The 18,687-nt window shown below is 32.9% G+C and overlaps 1 protein-coding gene across 4 annotated transcripts in view; it reads right to left on the bottom strand.

Moving 5' to 3' along the window:
* The window catches only part of MTMR2 (myotubularin related protein 2), an 81,646-nt gene that overhangs the window by 15,285 nt on the left and 47,674 nt on the right, over positions 1 to 18,687 (bottom strand). For all 4 annotated transcript variants that reach the window (XM_081281761.1, XM_081281760.1, XM_081281759.1 and 1 more), the window contains 7 exons: positions 10,019 to 10,094; positions 6,696 to 6,790; positions 6,080 to 6,190; positions 4,136 to 4,237; positions 2,996 to 3,079; positions 1,140 to 1,289; positions 225 to 413 (listed from right to left, as the gene is read on the bottom strand). In XM_081281761.1, the coding sequence (XP_081137887.1) occupies positions 225 to 413; positions 1,140 to 1,289; positions 2,996 to 3,079; positions 4,136 to 4,237; positions 6,080 to 6,190; positions 6,696 to 6,790; positions 10,019 to 10,064 (777 nt within the window). In that variant the 5' untranslated portion in view covers positions 10,065 to 10,094. The remainder of the gene's footprint in view (positions 1 to 224; positions 414 to 1,139; positions 1,290 to 2,995; positions 3,080 to 4,135; positions 4,238 to 6,079; positions 6,191 to 6,695; positions 6,791 to 10,018; positions 10,095 to 18,687) is intronic.

Here is an 18,687-nt window from a genome sequence, read left to right as displayed (position 1 = left end):
CTGTATTAACCAATTCTTCTATAATGCATATTAACTGCAATCTTAAAAAGATTAAATAACGACTAAAAATCACATCATCAAATATAAGAGCCAAGATTAGAAACTCCCTATTTACCACTGAAGAGCCTGGTGGTTTTTTACTTTTTACTACATGGGCTCCTGTCAAAATCATCTGATTTAAGAAACGCACAATTACATTCTTAATTACTGAAAGACAATCTCACCTTATTGGCAACAGCATTAACACTTGGTCGGGCATCAAATATAAAGATTTTGTGAGACTGGGCATTGGAATCCATGATGGCTTGAAGGTATTTTTCATCATCTTTGTTTCGCTTCCCACTCACTCCTACCATGGGCTGGCTACATCGAGTGATTGTGGCTTGACTTTCAGGATGAATCCAGGATAAAACCTTAAAGGTGAAAATGGTAACACACCCTTTATATGCTTCTGTTTTTAATGTTTCTTTAAAAACAGTCCTCTCTGAAGCTCTGCTTTCCAACTGAATCCAAAGTCTCGCCATAAAAGGACAGCTCACAGTATCCTGAAAAATTATTATCTTTCAAGCCAACTCTGGCATGTGCAAAAGTTGGTCTAATTCTTAATCATATACTGATTTATGTAAGTCACGGTTTATTGGGAAGTGCAGTTTTATAAGAAAATACATTAAAACAGGACTAAGTAAAGCCTGCTTTTAAAGTTTTTTTTTTTAATCAGTAAATCTGCTCAACTCTGAAGTCTTCAGAATCTATGAAAATTCTGAACCTAAAATAATTTGAGATGATCTTTCTAGACCCAGTTATTCATTATAAACTTGTAAAGTTTTCTTTCTTGGTATTAATGAAAAAGAACATTTATCATTGTGACTAAAGAATATATAACAAAGAAACAGTGAGTAATACCAGAGCAAACATTTTCAAGTAAAGAACCACGAAATTCTGTTTTCATTTTGCAGTTTTATTATTTAAAATTTAAATTAACAGATTTCATTTTATTAAATAACTCCATCTCCAGTATCCCTATTAAGTACTTGTTGCCATTAGCTATTTTTATTCTGCATCCAATTCCCCAATTCATGAATCTCAGCATGAGGTAGAATATTAAAACTTTTGCAGTGTCATAAAAGCATCATACTTACTGGGATGCGGCCCCTTGACCTAAAGGACGCCACTCTCTTTAATTCTTCATCAGGAATATTTGATGGTACAACCAACAAGGCAGGGTATGTATCACAAAGTTCATATCGTTCATTTATCTTAGTTATTCTCCAGCTTTCATTTGGAATTCCCTACACATGAAATAAAATATAACACAAATTATTAATTAAAAAACCCAGAAGTAGCCATCATTTTCAAACTCTCATACTTCCACTATCCATCTCTGAAACTACTAGAAGAGCAATGTGCCTATGGTGACCATGCTTTTAGGATGAGACATTCTAATGTAGGGATCTGTGTTTTTTGTAGCAAAATGTTAATGTTAATTAAGTCATTCAATATAGTATAATGTGTGTCTGTATCAATAAAGGAAATAAACTACAAATGTTCCTTGAGTCATACCTAAATGAAAACATCCTCTTCAGTTACAATTAGAGTTAATTTTTAAATTATATTCTTCCAATTATCTGATAACTACAAACACATTTCTCTGTAAGAAGTGAAATCTTTATTACAACTACTCTGGATAATTTTCTCTTTAAGAAGTAATAGTCTCTTAGCAGCAGAAACCCAATTTTTAAAAAAGTTATTTTGATATTGGAAAAAAAGATAATGGTGAGGAACATGGTTCTGGAGCTAGACTTCCTGAATTCAAATCCTGGTTTCCATACATAGTAGTTGTGTTTCTTTGGGCAGATTACTCAATGTTCTGTGCCTCAGTTCACTCATATGCTATGCAGATAATATTAGTAAGTACCTAATTATGAAGATGAAATTAATTAATATATACAAAGTACCTAAGAAAAGCCTAGCATATATATATGTATATATATTTGTGTGTGTGTGTGTGTGTGTGTGTGTGTGTGTGTGTGTACACTCACAGCACACAATGCACACATGTTGTGGTAAATAAAAGTATTTTTTACTTAACAAATATTTACAGAGCACAAACTATAAGCAGAATACTCTCTTAAGCTTCATTCATACATTTATTCATTCAAGAGATATTGTCTACTACATGCCAAGCACTGCTACATCCTAAGGATACACCATGAGAAAACAAATGCAGTGCCTTCCCTCTTGTTGTATGAAAAATTTCAAGGAAATAAAAGAGATTATTCCTTCAAAAGCTGCTAGTATTGGTGAAGAATTAGAAAGTGGTTTTAGCATAGAAATGGTAGATAGAATAAAAGGGGCAAGCAGGCATTAGTAAATATTATTAAACTGAATCAAAGTAGGACAATAAGTATATGAGAAGGCTACGAAACAGCAGTTAAATTTTGATCTGCATATAAAATAATATAAAATATGATAAATTAATGCCAAAATGTGGAGGGGTTAATCTTATTATGCTTACTGACCAAAGTAAATCAATGATGGCTTTTAGCACATGAAAATAGGAAGTATACAGTGACTTCTGTGAAAATGTATAAAATTTTCAAAACTGTATATGGAGGTAAATTATAAGAACTGCTCCTAAAAATTATTAAGAAATATTTTCAGAATTAAATTATAGGATATCCAAAAATAAAAATTTGAGAGAATAATACTAGATAGTATAAAAGATAATTAAAATTTGCCTGTATTTATTTTTATCTTTATATCTATTAAATATTTTTAAATAAACTAGTACTGTAAGCCTGAGATAAGAAAAGATAAATAAAAGATCACTGGCATATCCTGGAAAGCAATTCAAAGAAAATAAAAGGAAGTCAAACAATCAGTATTAACTTTCATTCAATAACAAAATCTTAAAAAGTTGTTTACTTCTACCCATGAAATCTTCTTTACAATGAAAAAAATATAAAATACTAAACCTAAAACAAGAAGTACATACCTGCCTTCTATACTCTAAAAGAGAATCATATAGCTTCCACCCATTTTCTGGGAATACTTCTTTGTATTCAAAAGCAAAAAGAGGCTACAAAATAATAAGCAGAGTTAAAAGATATTTAAGAAGGTAATGAATCAGAATATATCTTTACACTCAAAATTTTCATTACTTATCTGCAAGAATATTGTGTATTGGCACCTTTTTATATTGTTGTTTTAGTTTTTGTTCTATATTTTAAAAAGTATTAGTTTTTACATATTTTTTAAAGTATACAAAGCACACAGACCAACCTGACAAAATTTATCAAATACTATCTTATCATCACATCTCCTTTAGATATCTATATAGTAGCTTTGTAGGTTTACGTCTAAATAATTAAAATATTACATTTTCCAAAAACACATCTTTTGATAGAATTAGCTGGACAATAACATATAACAGTAAACAGCTATTAAATTTATGCTATATTTTCTAAACTACACAGAATAAACTTTTTATTTTTTGGCTTTCAATTTATCATTTTTATAGACATAATAATAGAAACAACTATAATGTTAAAAAAAAACAATTAAAAACGTAGTCAGAGAATCAGTGTTGATTCCCAAGTCTATTCTCTACTAGCTATGCCCTTGAATTAAATGCATACTTGATCCTGGTTCATCTCTAAAATAGGGATAAATAGGGCTAGTATGAAAATGAAATAATATTACATAAATGAGGGAGCCTAACACTGTCACAAAACTTCCTAATAGCACATGGTAGAAACTTACTATTCATCCCCACTTCCCTCCCAAATTGCTAATCTTAACTGTAGCTCTCAACTGAAAATATTTCAAATCCTATGAATTTGAAATTTCAAATCCTAATGAAGTTCAATTATAGCATTTCATCATGGAAATATTCTGTATAGAAAGATCATATAATTATAGAATGTTCATGCTGGAGTGGACCTTGGAAATGAACTAGTACATCTTCCTCATTTCATATCTAAAGAAACTGGCCCAAGAGATTAGATTAACTTAAACTATATATCTGGTTAAATGTGAAAGCAGAGACAAAAATGCAGAAATTCTAGATAGCCTAATCAAGTTTATTTATATCAGTAATTATAATATGATTTTCTAAAGATAAGAAACATTTTACCAGGTTATTAGAGACAGGAAATGCATATTTCATTAGATTCTCAAATATGGATCTTCTTGTTCGCCCCTCAGGTTTATGAGCAAATCGTAAATTCCTAATATCCTAGAAAATATTTTAGATACAAATTAATCACTGTTTGATCACTTTTTACTTAATGAATAAATAAGTTTATGTGGAATTATCTTGTAAAATGTTAAAATCTGTAAATTTGAAATAGAAAAATATATAGTAATGTCTGGAAGGAGGCAGATTAGAATGGTTCACCAGGAGAAATGAGAAACACAAGACATTCTTTAAAAAGGCAGAATTCAGAGGGCAGAAAATTCCCCTATGCTTATGGACTTGTGAACTCAACACAGGTCAGTTAGAGGCAGCAATTCACATATGGACTGGAGATTACACATACTGTATCTGAAGCTTAATATCATGAGTAGGGCACACTAGCAACATATGTCCTTCCCTGTGAATGCCTACTTTCTGTCATGAACTTCCATTAAAATTCTAATTAAAGGTTGTTACTTTCCATGATATCTGGAAATCATTTTTCTACTTTACTACCTCTTCCCAGGACTCACTTTCATTTGAACTTCTCTTGATAAGTCCCCTGTTAAACTAAGAGAACCAAACTTTGCCAAAGATCTTCTGTCCAGTGGCAAGTCAAGTTCCACCTACTGGCAGGAAAATTCTGAATAGTTAGGTTGCTACCATCCAGGCTCTATAGTCAGATCTAAAGACCAGGACTGTTTTCCATTATTTGTACTCCAATTTTCTATGCTTAGGCTGAATTTAGATATTCATGTTCTGGTTTATTGATTCTTAAGAGCACTTAGAAAAAAATAGAGATTAAGAATATCTTCAAGACTATCCATTTGATGTAAATGCTATAACCCAGGAAGAATTCAAAATATCTTTATTATATCTCATAATATAATACCAAACATGGAGACACTAAATAATATTCCACCCACAAACCAGGGTATCATTGTGGCTCAGTGGTAAAGCATTTGCCTAGCACATGTGAGGCACTGGGTTCCATCCTTAGCACACATTTAAACACACACACACACACACGCACACACACACACACAAACACAATAAATAAGTTAAATGGTTGTTGAGTCCATCTACAACTAAAAAGATATTTTTTAAAAAACAATGTATATTACAAATCTTGCCCAAAACCAGAATGCTAAATTTACTGTATTTCAAAATATCCATATGTGGGAACTGAAGCTGAGATCTTGAGGAATCTTGGTTTTCCCCCAGTAAATATCTTTAAAACTATTCAAATTACTCAGAATCACTGTTAACCATGGAGTTCTCTGAAACTATCACAGCAGGAGCCCTACAAATGTTTGTTTACGGATAATGGTCTTAATTCTATAGGGAAAAAACATTTAAAATAACCAAGATTTTAAAGTCAGTTCGTTTTATATCCTCTTATATTTTATGTTCTATTTACTATTAGACTGCAGAAAAGTGATCAAGAAACATTATGCTTGAGACATGGTTGACAGCTACCACACTCAGCCCTTCTGACTATAATGAAAATAATTACTAAATAATGTAATAACAGATTCACAAAACTTTGACAATTATCACAAGAAAGTATTTTGATTTATACATATGTTTTTTCTTTTACTTTGAGCACAGATAGAACAGCAAAAAATAACAACAATAATAATAAAAACTAAAGGAACAAAGTGATCTGAAATTGAAATGTGCTAAGGTGCTAACTGGGCCATAATAAGTACAATAGCCACCTGGGAAGCAGTTAATGGTATTAAATATCTATACACAGTGGTAAATGTCAATGTTTTCTTTTACTAGAAAGATATTTCTAGTATTTCCATTTAACATTTTTAAAACCAGTTTCCAATTATAGGTTCTATTTAGTAGACAATGTTTTAATCCAAATAAAGTTACACACATTATGAAATTTACCTTGCACACAGTTTCCAGTCCATAAGAATTTTCACCTCGACTAGAGGCACCACCAATTTTTTCTACTCTACTTATAACACCAAGAGAAGCATCTAAAACAAATGGGGGGTCCTAAAAGGAAAAAAAAAAAAAAGACTAAGCACAATTATACTTAAAGATAGAAATCTTAATCAGAGGATAGGAAGTATATCTTCTCAGTGGTAGAGGACTTTCCTAGCATGTACAAAGCACTGGGGTTCTCTATCCCAAGTACCAAAAAAAGAAGAACAAAAGAAAGAATGAAATTTCTTTCAGATTTTTTTTTTTTTTTTTTTTTGGGTACCAGGAATTAAACTCAGGAGCACTCAACCACTAAGCCATATCCCAGCCCTATTTTGTATTTTTCTGTTTAGAGACAGTGTCTCACTGAGTTGGTTGGCTCCTTGCTTTTTGCTGAAGCTAGCTTTGAACTTGTGATCCTACTGTCTTAGCCTCCCAAGCCGTGGGATTACAGGCATGATGCTGCACCCAGCCAGAAATTCTTTAATTAAAAATGATCACAAGTAAACAAACCTGGCTGCAAACAACACACACACATACATACATACATACAAAAATCAAACCCAACAAGTCTTACCCGTTCCATGCTTTTGAAATATAACCTGTAATTCGTGACAGTCAGAGTTCCTCTTACAGCACCAGTAAATGGACAGATGTAAGTTACATCTTTGGCTAAAAAGCAAAACATTCAATTTACATTCTATACTTATTAAAAACAGCTTCCTCATCTTGTAAAATTATTCTGATTTATGCCTAAAAACTGAAGAGGTAGAAGTATATGTGTTCCCCTGACACAACAGAAGAAAACAGAGATGCCTGCTATTCATGTTGGATAAAACAAGTGCTATGGCTGGAGTAGCCGGGCAGAGGAGCACTGGTAATGATGGCAATGATGGAAAATGTATCAAGACACAGTAACCATTTATCATTTCAGGTCCTAGACCACTTTGCTGATCTCCTGGTCTTCTTGCCCAGTTCAGTTTGTCAATGTATCTCTAAAAATATAATACCCCAAATATATAATATCAGAAATTACTGATCTGATTATATTCCTGGGGAAAATATTGTAGGTAAAAAGAAAACAATTATAAGGGGATATTTTATTCCTGACCAATCAACTGATGTCCAACTTGGTAGAGAAATGATCACAAGCAATGTTTTATTAAGAAATAAACAATGAATCTATATGACATTTTTATTTTTTAAAGCATGCATTAATTGATAAAGCAGGATAATTCAGAAACCACTAGCTAAAAATATTATTTTAAAATGTCAGAGAAGAAAACATTCGGCCTTTGGTTTTTTGGGTTTGGGCTTATTTTGCTTAGTATAATATTCACCAGATACTGATCCATAAAGGGGGGGGGGGATAGGAGGGGAAAAGAGAGGGGAAGTATGGTGGAATGAGATGGATATTATTACCCTATATACATGTATGAGTACATGACCAGAGTGACTCTGCACCATGTACAGCCAGAGGAATGAGAAATAGTACAATGATCTGTGTACAATGTGTCAAAAGGTATTCTACTTTCATGAATAACTACTTAGAACAATTTTTTTTAAAGAATTAAAAAAAATTTAAAAATGGCAGAGGTCATAATGACCAATATGAGGGTTCTTTTAAATCTTTAAATATAAGTACATGCGATACCATTATAAAGGAATCTATCATTCCAATTAAAGAAGGTACAATTCTGTGGAGCCACAACTTTTCAAGAACCTTTCAAAGGCTTCTTCTGGGAAAGCTTGGGGTCATGAAATATGTTTAATAGGATAATGCAACTTCCTGCCTTTTCTTCTTATTCATCACTTTGAAGGATTTCATATGGAATTTGAAATGGGGCTGATTTTTCAGCAATCATTTCTAACCTTAAAATGATTCCCTAAGGAAGGCTCAAGTATGAGATACATTTTTAACCACTATTTCCAAAGTATGTTTCATTTAGAGGAAAACCTAAATATTTTCTGGATTCCTTTAAGAATTAGTTTTCTAACTTGCACAAGTAAAATTGTTCTTTTTATCCTATAACCCACCACAAGATGTGTCCCTTTTGGACTCCTTATTTATTTGTTTATTTGTTTGTTTGTTTATTTTTTACATACATGACAATAGTGGAATGTATTATACTCATTATTACCTATTTACAGCACAAGTTTTCATAAGTCTGTATATAAAATATGTTCACCCTTGTATTTGTATAGTACTTTGAATAATTTTAGATTAAAGAGGAAGAAGTCCATGTATAATGCTCTTCTTGCTCTTAATACAACTGAATAACCTCCCCACTCTTTTTTTTTTTTTTAACTTTTCAGCATTGTGTGTATACTAAGCTCTCAATCTGTGGAATAATTTCTGAGCTATCATCATTGAATGTTATGATAATAGTTATTGTCTGCTTGCATTCTCATTTAGTCATTCTCAGAGTTAATAGCCTTAAGATATTAATCCTATTTGTTAGATGTATAATGGACTCCTTCCTCTTTACTCTAAAATTATTCAAAGTACTATACAAATATAAGGGTTTGTACCTATATTTCTACTAGGCATGCATTAGGACAGAGGCTCAGACAGAAATACAGATCTAGTAGTCATCAACCAATATATGAGAGATCATTAATTTGGATATGATCAACTGAAATAGTATATAAATGGAAAAAGGAAAATGGGTCAAAGTCTAGTCTTAGTATTGATATTAAAGAAGAAAAACCAATGAAAGAGACTTGAATGGTAACTTGAAAGTCTTTTGTTAAGTTCACATATTTCGGTGGAGGTAGCATAGACATTAGGCTCAGAATAGGAAAAAAGAAACTGTCAACAGTGCTAGATATCACTTTATTATTGAGGTAATCCCCCTATGTTTTGTGTACCTCATCTAACAAATAGGATTAATATCTTAAGACTATTAACTCTGAGAATGACTAAATGAGAATGCAAGCAGACAATGACTATTGTCATAACATTCAATGATGATAGCTCAGTAAATTATTCCACAGATTGAGAGCTTAGTGTACTCATAATGCTAAGAAGAAAAAAAAGACAGGGGAAGGTTATTCAATTGTGTTAAGAGCAACAAGAGACAAAAACCCTGCTAAGGCTAAAAACCTAAATTTAGCAGTTAATGACCATCCATTTAGAGGGTAGTAGTTTTTTCCTTTGGCTTATCTGTACACAAGAAAATGACACCTAGCCAGGGCAAATGTAGCATTCATTAAATCCTTTTTTAAAAAAATATTATTGATAATAAAATGAAAATGATATCTACTTTGATCTTCTTTAGCTAAAAAAAGTATTTTGATCTGTAAATAAATAAACATGTTCTTTCTCAAAAATCTGTGAGTATTGTGTAAATTATCAAAAATAAAGCTAGAGAATGGGGATAAAAATTCAGTTTAGATGCTCATTTTGAGTTTCCAGCTGAACAGAGAAAGGCATCTTTCTACAAATACCTTATTTTGCAATGGAGATAAGTATTTTCATCCAAAAACTGACTTGACTTTATTCAGAGAAGAAAAAAAAAAACATAAAGCATGAGAGAATGTGTCTTGAGTGACAATTCAATGTTTTCATATACAATCCCATGTTAATGTAGTAATTCAAAAAAATAAAATTTTCCTTCATGAAATTCAACAACAGTTAAAAATAAATCCACCTAAATTCAAAAAAATAAAAAATAAAACAAACCAGAGATGAAATTGGGTAAAATTCACTTTTCCTATTTTCCAGTAGCCCAAACATGAACACTATCACCAGGTGCAAGCAGAGGCTTGCAGCACAAACTAGAGGTTTGAAGGCTGCAGGGAATAAGTGTTACCAGTTTATTCTCTGCATGCCAAGAGAACTGAATAATCTGCAGTCAGAAAGGAGGAGGAAATAAAACAAAAAATACCATTACAGACCCATATCTTTAATATTTTCTCCTGGAAGCAAGGGTGGTTCTTCCATTTCTGCTAATTTGTTAGATTCCCTCAGGACCTGGATGTCAGGGAAGGGAGGAACAAGAAAAGAAACACTTTTTTTAAATTCAAAGGCTAACTTTTCATTCAAGTTTCAATTGAGTATGCTTGTTCTTAAATTTATAACATCATATCACAATTACTACTTTAAATCAAATTACAAAAATTACAGTGTGGCCTGTACAACATGTGAAGTTATAGTTGTACACACACACACACACACACACACACACACACACACAAACCCTTTACATGATTCTTAGTGAATCTTACAAGAGCCCAACAACAAAGGAGGTATTAAATTCTCATTCCACAGGTTAGAGGGGAAAAGGCCAGGGTGGTAGTTAATTTGTTCAACACCACATAGCTAAAATACCAAAGTCTGGATTTCAATTACAAAAGTTCATTCCCTTTCTGTTATGCCACACTGAAGGGCTATACCACATTTAAACTTGGGCAAAATTAATAAGCCCTTATGTAGATTTAATGAGAAGACATTTTAGAGATGATGTTGATAATGAATCTTGTTGAATAAAAAATATTAAATTTAAATCCTGATCAACAACTGTTATTGGGTAGCTCCTTTGTGAAGGGATGCCACATTGCATTCCAAGAATGCAAATACTGAAACAGCTAAGGAAATCACAACCAAGGAACATCCCCAATCACACACACCGACTTGTCATATGCTAACTATATCCTATAATACCTGCCATGTCTTCCCTCTCCCCCATCTTTTTCACTGCTAAACACCAAGTTTCTGTCTCCAATTCTTCATTTATCATTAATTCTTCAGCCTTCTCCAATCTAAATTTGCAACCTAATCCAATCCCATCCAGGGAATCAGCTGTTTCCCAGTAAACCCCATTAAATGCACAAGCGTGTGTGTACACACACACACACACACACACACACACACACACACACACAAGCTGCCAGGAGTTAAGGACAAGAAAGGAGACCAAGAGAGAAGTGAGTATGGCTATAATATAACATCAGGGGCAATCCCTGTGGTGATCAAATTGTTCAGAACTTGACCATCTCTATACACATATCTTGGTTATACTAATCCTAGATTATAGTTTTACAAAATATTATCATCAGGGGAACTAACTGGGTAAAGGATATACTGAATATGTAATTTATTACTACTACATGTTAATCTGTATTTATCTTAAAATGAAAGTATAATTTAAAAAGAAAAAAGAAAAAGAAGCATACATTTGTCTATACTTACTGCTTCTTGAAAGCTACCTTGCTAAACTCCTCCCTCTCTGAGCATTCTTTGTCAGTGGCTTTTATGCTCCTTTTCCTCACCTTGCCTGTTTCTCATGGGTTTACCCTAGACTCATTATTCATGTTACTCAACCCTTACTGATTCATACCTACCATGACTTACTTAAGTTTACCTACATCTATACTGCCAACCCAGACATTTTTTAGGCTCTGGTTCCACACTTTCAACCACCTAACATTAACCTCCATCTGGGTGTACTACTGAAAATATGAACTTAATAGACCTAAAACTGATCTGTGTCCCAACTAGCAAATGGTACTACCATCCATTTGCCTGTACAAAGCAGCAGGGAGAAGACAAAGAATGGTGGCCTCTGGGACTAAATCCAGACATCCTTCTTCAGCCTTGATTTATTTCATTACACAGAGAACCAATACCATGAGGGAAAAAAAAATTAACAAAAATTTTTTTGAAAAAAAATGCTTAGCTTTTGTCATTTATTTCCTTCCATCTAAAAAATTCAATTAAACACCTCAAAACTGAAAGAAAAAAATTACCATTGCGTTATAGGTCACCTTTCTTTTAATATTTATTTTTCAGTTACAGGTGGACACAATATCTTTATTTTTATGTGGTGCTGAGGATTGAACCCGGTGCCTCATGCATTGTAGGTGAGCGCTCTGCCTCTGAGCCACAACCCCAGCCCCTAGGTCACCTTTTGAAGACCATCAAAACTGGTTCAGATATTTCCTATGCCTGAGCTCCTATCTCATTTCCCATACCATTCTAATTGCCTATTGGTCTTCTTCCCTATCAGACTCCTAGAGAAGAACTAACTCATCTTAGACACCTTTGATTACTCAACAGAAATACAACACAAGGCACATATATAAATTTTATTTATCTAGTAGCTACATTACAAAAATAAAATGAGAAAAATTGAATATACATTCTTTAATCCAATATTTCCAAAATATTGTCATTTCAACATGTAAAAGATATATTTAAAGTATTAATGAGACATTTTACTTTCTTTTCCTTTTTTATCATACTAATATATCCAGGGTATATTCTATACTTATGGCACATCTCAATCCAGACCAGCCACCTTTCAGGCACAAGGGAGCTACAGGTATAGTAGCCCCTTTATTGGGCACAACAAATGTAATCAATCTAATTCTTCTTGATGATCAAGTCATTCCTTAGTTTATGACAGGTGCTTAGGGAGAATTAGATAAATGTGTTAAGACATTACTGTCATAATCCAATGTTCACAATAATAATGCAATGCCAATAGGTAAGTATTACAAGAACAAATTCACATATCTTCAGCAAACTCATAATTCAAATTCATTCTTTCAAAACTTCAACAATTTTCTTATCATTTTAATGCAAAATGTAAGAACCAGAATACAATGTACATATAAATATTTATATTTTTATATGTCATATTCTAAAACTCAAGAAAGATCATCTTTAAAGGTAACCTTTGTAAAATGCTATCTAGTTATCAGTCCTTGACATAGTCTTTCATATAGTTATAAAAGAAGGGAAAGAAGGAAGGAGGGAAGCAGGCCAACCTGTAATAATCATTAAAATAATAATAATAATAATAATAAAAACTTGCAATATGTAAAAAAAAACCACAAACTTCCTGGGTTCACATCCTCACTGGGTCACATACTAAGCTAGGTCCTCTTAGGTAAAGTTTGCAACTTCTCTATGTCTATTAAATGGTAATTATAGTACTTTACAATAGGGTTGTTATAAAAACTAAATGAGTTAATACATTTAAAGAATTTATATCAGTGTTAGCACATAAAATGTACTTAGTGTTGTCAAATAATAATAATTTAGACCAATTATCAAAACCTGCCAAAAATTTCTTCTAATTATAAAATTAGTACATTATAACAGATATAAATAACACAACAATACACTGAAAAAATTATTCCACATGTGAAACAAAAGATTATAGAAAAAAAATGCTTCATCCTTCCCTCAGTCTACCATCTCAATCAGAAATTCAAAGATTATGTCACTTATAAAGCTTAGTAGTATTTTCCACATTCCACAGATTAATCTGACTTCCAGAAAATATATGTGTGCATACAAGAGAGAAGAGTGGTTCTGGAAAAGGCACATGGTAACATGGAAATTATAATTCTAAATAAAGCCTTTTAAGAAAAGAAATAAGAGGACTGGAGTTGTGGCTCAGTGGTAGAGCACTTGTCTTGCACTTGTGTGAGGCACTGGGTTCGATCCTCAGCACCACATAAAAAAATAAATAAATGAACAAAATAAAGGTATTGTGTCCATCTACAACTAATATATATATATATATATGTAATATTATATATTATAATATATTCTTATCCCATATATATATTATTATATAACATAAAATATATATAAATGGGATAAGAAAAATAAATAAAATAATAAAGACTGCAAGAAAACACTAAAATGTAATGAGAAAAAAGTCTGTATGGAGCTAAAGAACTGAATTAATTACTCAGAAAAAAACATGAATGTTGAATGCAGATGTGAAAATTGCTCTAAATTTGAAGGAAAAAAATTGTGGGGGAAAGTGATAAAGAATCAAGAATGCTATTTTCAAAAAAAATCAAAGCAATAGGACTAAAAAATCTAACATATAATTGAAGAATGTGCTTTTGAAATAAAGAAATATTTTGTAAGTTTGTTGATTAAATAGTTTACTATGTACCACACAAAACCAATGAACAGAAACATACCGAGGTGTACTTTGATAAATTTTTTTGAATTAGAAGAATCAAAAGACAAACTATAAAAATATAGGCAGAAAAAAATAAGACAAATTATCCTCAAAGGAATTAAGATAAGCTTCAGAATTATCTGAATTTACCATATTCTAGAAGACAAGAACATGTCATCAGAGCTCTGAATTCCTTCTGTGATGTTTAACGGCAACAGCAAGTAATTTTCAGATCTCAGAAAATACATCCCAGAAAATCCTTTTTTGAAAAGGGAGAGGGAAAGAAGAACCTCAAGCCTAAATCCAATTGAAAAAAGGAAATCATTTAAAATTCAAGATTCAGGTTTCATATCCTTTACAAACTCCCTCTTCAAAGCAAACCACTCATTCACCACCACTAAAGTCTGCATTTTAGTTTCATCATTACTCATTCAACTATATTATTGAGATAATATTGTTTCCCATCTTACAGTTTTGCAACTACAAATAGGATAACTGCTTCATAAAGAGATTTTCAAAATTTCAAAATACTGTTAAAATGTAAATATTTTTATTCACTTAACAGAAGCATCAACAGAAGTCTGTTGTTTTCTCACAATGGCATATTTACATGGTGCTTGTTCCTCTACTCTAAAATACACAAGGGATTAGTATTTAAGATAACATACCATATAGGGAACCATAAATCAATCAATGCCCCCTCCTGATTACTGAACTAATCTAAGATGTAGCTACAGAACAGCAAGCATCTGACTAGTCTAAAGAAAGCAGCAAATCTTTTTTTCCCCAATATTTCTATGGACTGAAATATGAACTCAGTGTTGTAAAATAATAATAATTCAGACCAATTATCAAAATTTGATAAAAATTTCTTCTAATTATGAAATCAACACATTTATATCTGTTGAATTACATCAAAAGACATAAATAACACACAGTACTCTGGAAAAAATGTTGCACATGGAAAGATTATGAAAGGAAAATGCAGAAATAATCCAAGAATCTGACCTGGGAAAATTAACAGAATAATTGTAATGTTTGGCTGAGAGAATAAAGGAGTTTGTTTGAGAAATAAAAACAGAGTGAAAGTTTAGGGAATTCTAGTGAAGGGTTTCAATAAATAGGGTAAAAAGTCTGAAATTTACTGAAGAAGTCTTTAGCAAAAAATGTCCATACTGTATAAGTCCATTTACAGGAAATTCTACAACAGACAAGTAGCCTATGGTGGGAGAGGGACTCAGAACAATAGTTGCTATGAGGGCAAGAATAGTAATGCAAACTGAGAAAGCAGTCTGAAGGAAAGAACTGTGATACTGGCAAGTTCTATATCTTGATAAGGGTCAACGCACACATAAGTATGTATTATTCTAAATTCACAGAATGTGTGTCAAGGTTTTAGCACTTCTTGCAATATAAATTTTACAGCAAAAGAAAAACTATAATGTTTAATTTGGATGCAGAAGTATTTAGTTTTGACTGTAATAATATCTGCAATTTATACTGAAATGCATCAAAAAGCAAGCTGATGAACAGATGGATAGAGGGATGTGCAGATGGTGGGTATGAGATAAAAACAAGTCCAGTAAGATGTTAATGGCAGGATTTGGATGACGAATTTAGTGAAGTTCCTTGTAAACTCTGCCGAGTACTTAAGAATCTTTATAATAAAATACTGGAATGGGGGTAAGGATTTTAGACTTGACCAGTCATGTAAAGAAAATCACTGCAAGCCTCTGATGGAGGCAGATGGCATGGTCAAGGAGATGCACAGAACTGAATGATAAAGGTGAAATGATCTAAGACAGAAACAGAAAAGTCCTGGGTTACTCTATGGTAGCTGAAATAAAAAAGGAATATGCTACATTAGAAAAAGTGATCAGGGCTGGGGTTGTGGCTCAGTGGTAGAGCACTCACCTAGCACTTGTGAAGCACTGGGTTCGATCCTCAGCACCACATACAAATAAAATAAAAGTAAAGGTATTGTGTCCATCTACAACTAAAAAAGAAAAAGTGATCAAATTTGATGCTAAGCTTATAAAACAGATGTGATTATATAAATACTTGATGATTTCTGCTTCAAAGAAATCTTATCTTCAATGTCAATAATGGAAGAAGAGAGAAATGAAGATTCAAGGAAGAGACAAAGGTCAAAACGAGAGGGGAACTCAAAAACACCAGGGACTGGCCTTTCTTAAAGGTGTTTGAGAAAGCAAGAGAGCAATGCCAGACTGATTCATAAGGTGTTTTAGCATTCACATGAAAGTATCTTTAGTTCAGGATAAGTTACATCACAAGATTCTATTGATCATTTTTTAAAATTTCACTTAGTTTTGCTCTCTCCTCAACCTTGATTTTCTTCCATGCCATCCTATCAAATTATTTTCAAACTACTGAGTAATATTCTCTGTGACTTTAGCCTCTCACTTCTCTCCCTACCTCTCTCTCACTTTTGTACTCTTCTCACTCTCTTACACACACACACACACACCCACCCACACACACACACACAGAAATTACTATTAGAGAAATCTTGATCTCAAAACTAGTAAGATTATGAGTCACTTTTCACATGGAATAGTTAAGATTGTAGAAAAACAGGAAATAATTTTTCTGAAATTGGCAAAGCACTAATAATCACCTACAAGGAAAAAATGAGTCTGTGCAAGCTACAAACTATCATCCATATTTTCTTTATGTGCTAAAATTGAGAAGCAAAAAAGCTGCATAACCCCACTAAAAACTGTTTACATCAGTTTTATTTTATTCTACTTTTTATACAACTTGACTGACAAACCACAAAGTGAACATATGAACCACACAAACAAAAATCTTAACAGGGTAGAGACACAGACTGGCTTCTGGGATACATTTTATTGGTTACACATTTGAAAATACATCCAAATTCCAGCACTAGGAAGCCCTTTCTTTTTATATCACAGACAGAGCAATTTACTTTTCAGATGAAACCACAACTACCAAGGACTGGACAACATTACGTCAACCATTAGTGATTCAATAACAACAACAAAAATGGACAAGCATTTAAAGATGAATAGTCTAGAAAGCAGCACTTTTTTTTTTTTTAAGAGAGAGAGAGAGAGAGAGAGAGAGAGAGAACTTTTTTTTAAATATTTATTTTCTTTAGGTTTCGGTGGACATAACATCTTTGTTTGTATGTGGTGCTGAGGATCGAACCCAGGCCGCACGCATGCCAGGCGAGCGCGCTACCACTTGAGCCACATCCCTAGCCCAAAAGCAGCACTTTATGCTATGGTTTGTGCCCTCCAATATAGGTATGTTGAAGACCTAATAGTCAATACCTCAGAATGTGACTTTATTGGAAACAGTGTCAGTGTAGATATACTTAAGATGAGCTCATGAGATCACAGGATGCACCCCAAATTCAGTACGACTGCTGTTCTTGCCAGAAGATAGCCACATGAAGACACAGAGGGAATGCCATGTAAAGACAGAAGCAGAGACTGACTTGATGCACCTACAAACCTAAGAATGCCAACACTGCTAGCTTCACCTGGAGCTGGGAAAGAGACATGGAACAGACTGTCCCTCAAAACAATCTTTGGCAGGAACCAACCCTGCCAACACCTTGATCTCAGATTCCTAACCTCTGGAACTATAAGACAATAAATTTATATTGTTTTAAGCTAGTCTGTTACAACAGACCTAGGAAACTAGTGCACCAAGTATCAAGAGAGTTTCAAATTTAATCTGAAAATAAATTAAAAACTGCTCATTCCTGCCAAAACTCTAAAGCAATCTTCAGTAGGTGAATGGATAAACAAACTGTGATGTATCCATACAAAGGAACATAATTTAGTGATATGAAGAAATAAGATATCAAGCCAGGAAAAGATATGGAGCACCTTAAAAACACAGTTTTTTGCTTAACAGGAATGTGCTCTGAAATATGCATCATTAGGCAATTCTGTCACTGTGCAAACATCATAGAATATACTATCACAAACCTAGCTGATAGAGCCTACTACATCCCTGGGCTATATGGTATAGCCTTTTACTCACAGGCTTCAAAATCAATACAGCATGTTACTGTGCATAATGCTGTAAGCAAATCTAATGCAATGGCATTTGTGTCTCTAAATATATCTAAATATAGAAAAGGAACCGTTAAATATGGTATGAAAGATTTTTTTTAAATGGTAGACTTGTGTGGGAAACTTGCCACAATGGAGCTTATAGGAAGAATTGTTCTGTATGTGTCAGAGAGTGAATGGTGAGTGAATGTGAAGGCCTAGGGTGTTACTGTACATTACCTAGCCTTCATCAACACTGTACACTTAGACTGCCCTAAATTTATTTAAATTTTAAAAATTCTCCTCCTTATTAATATTATTACTTTTTAAATGCTGATGAAAACTAAAACACAAACACACTTTAACCTATGTTGACACAGGGAAAGGATCATTAATATCAGTCTTCCACTTCTACATCTTGTTCCAATGGAAGGTCTTCAGAGATAATAACATGCATAGAGCTGTCATCTCTTATCATAGCAATGCCCTCTTCTGCAATATTCCTGAAGGACCTGCTTTAGGCTGTTGTACAGTGAACTAACACACACACACACACACACACACACACACACACACACACACTCTC

This window comes from Spermophilus citellus (assembly GCF_964194105.1).
Source record: "Spermophilus citellus genome assembly, chromosome: 2".
NCBI lineage: Eukaryota > Metazoa > Chordata > Mammalia > Rodentia > Sciuridae > Spermophilus > Spermophilus citellus.
Note: the sequence above shows the minus strand (reverse complement) of the source record. Positions and strands in the feature narration are given on the sequence as shown.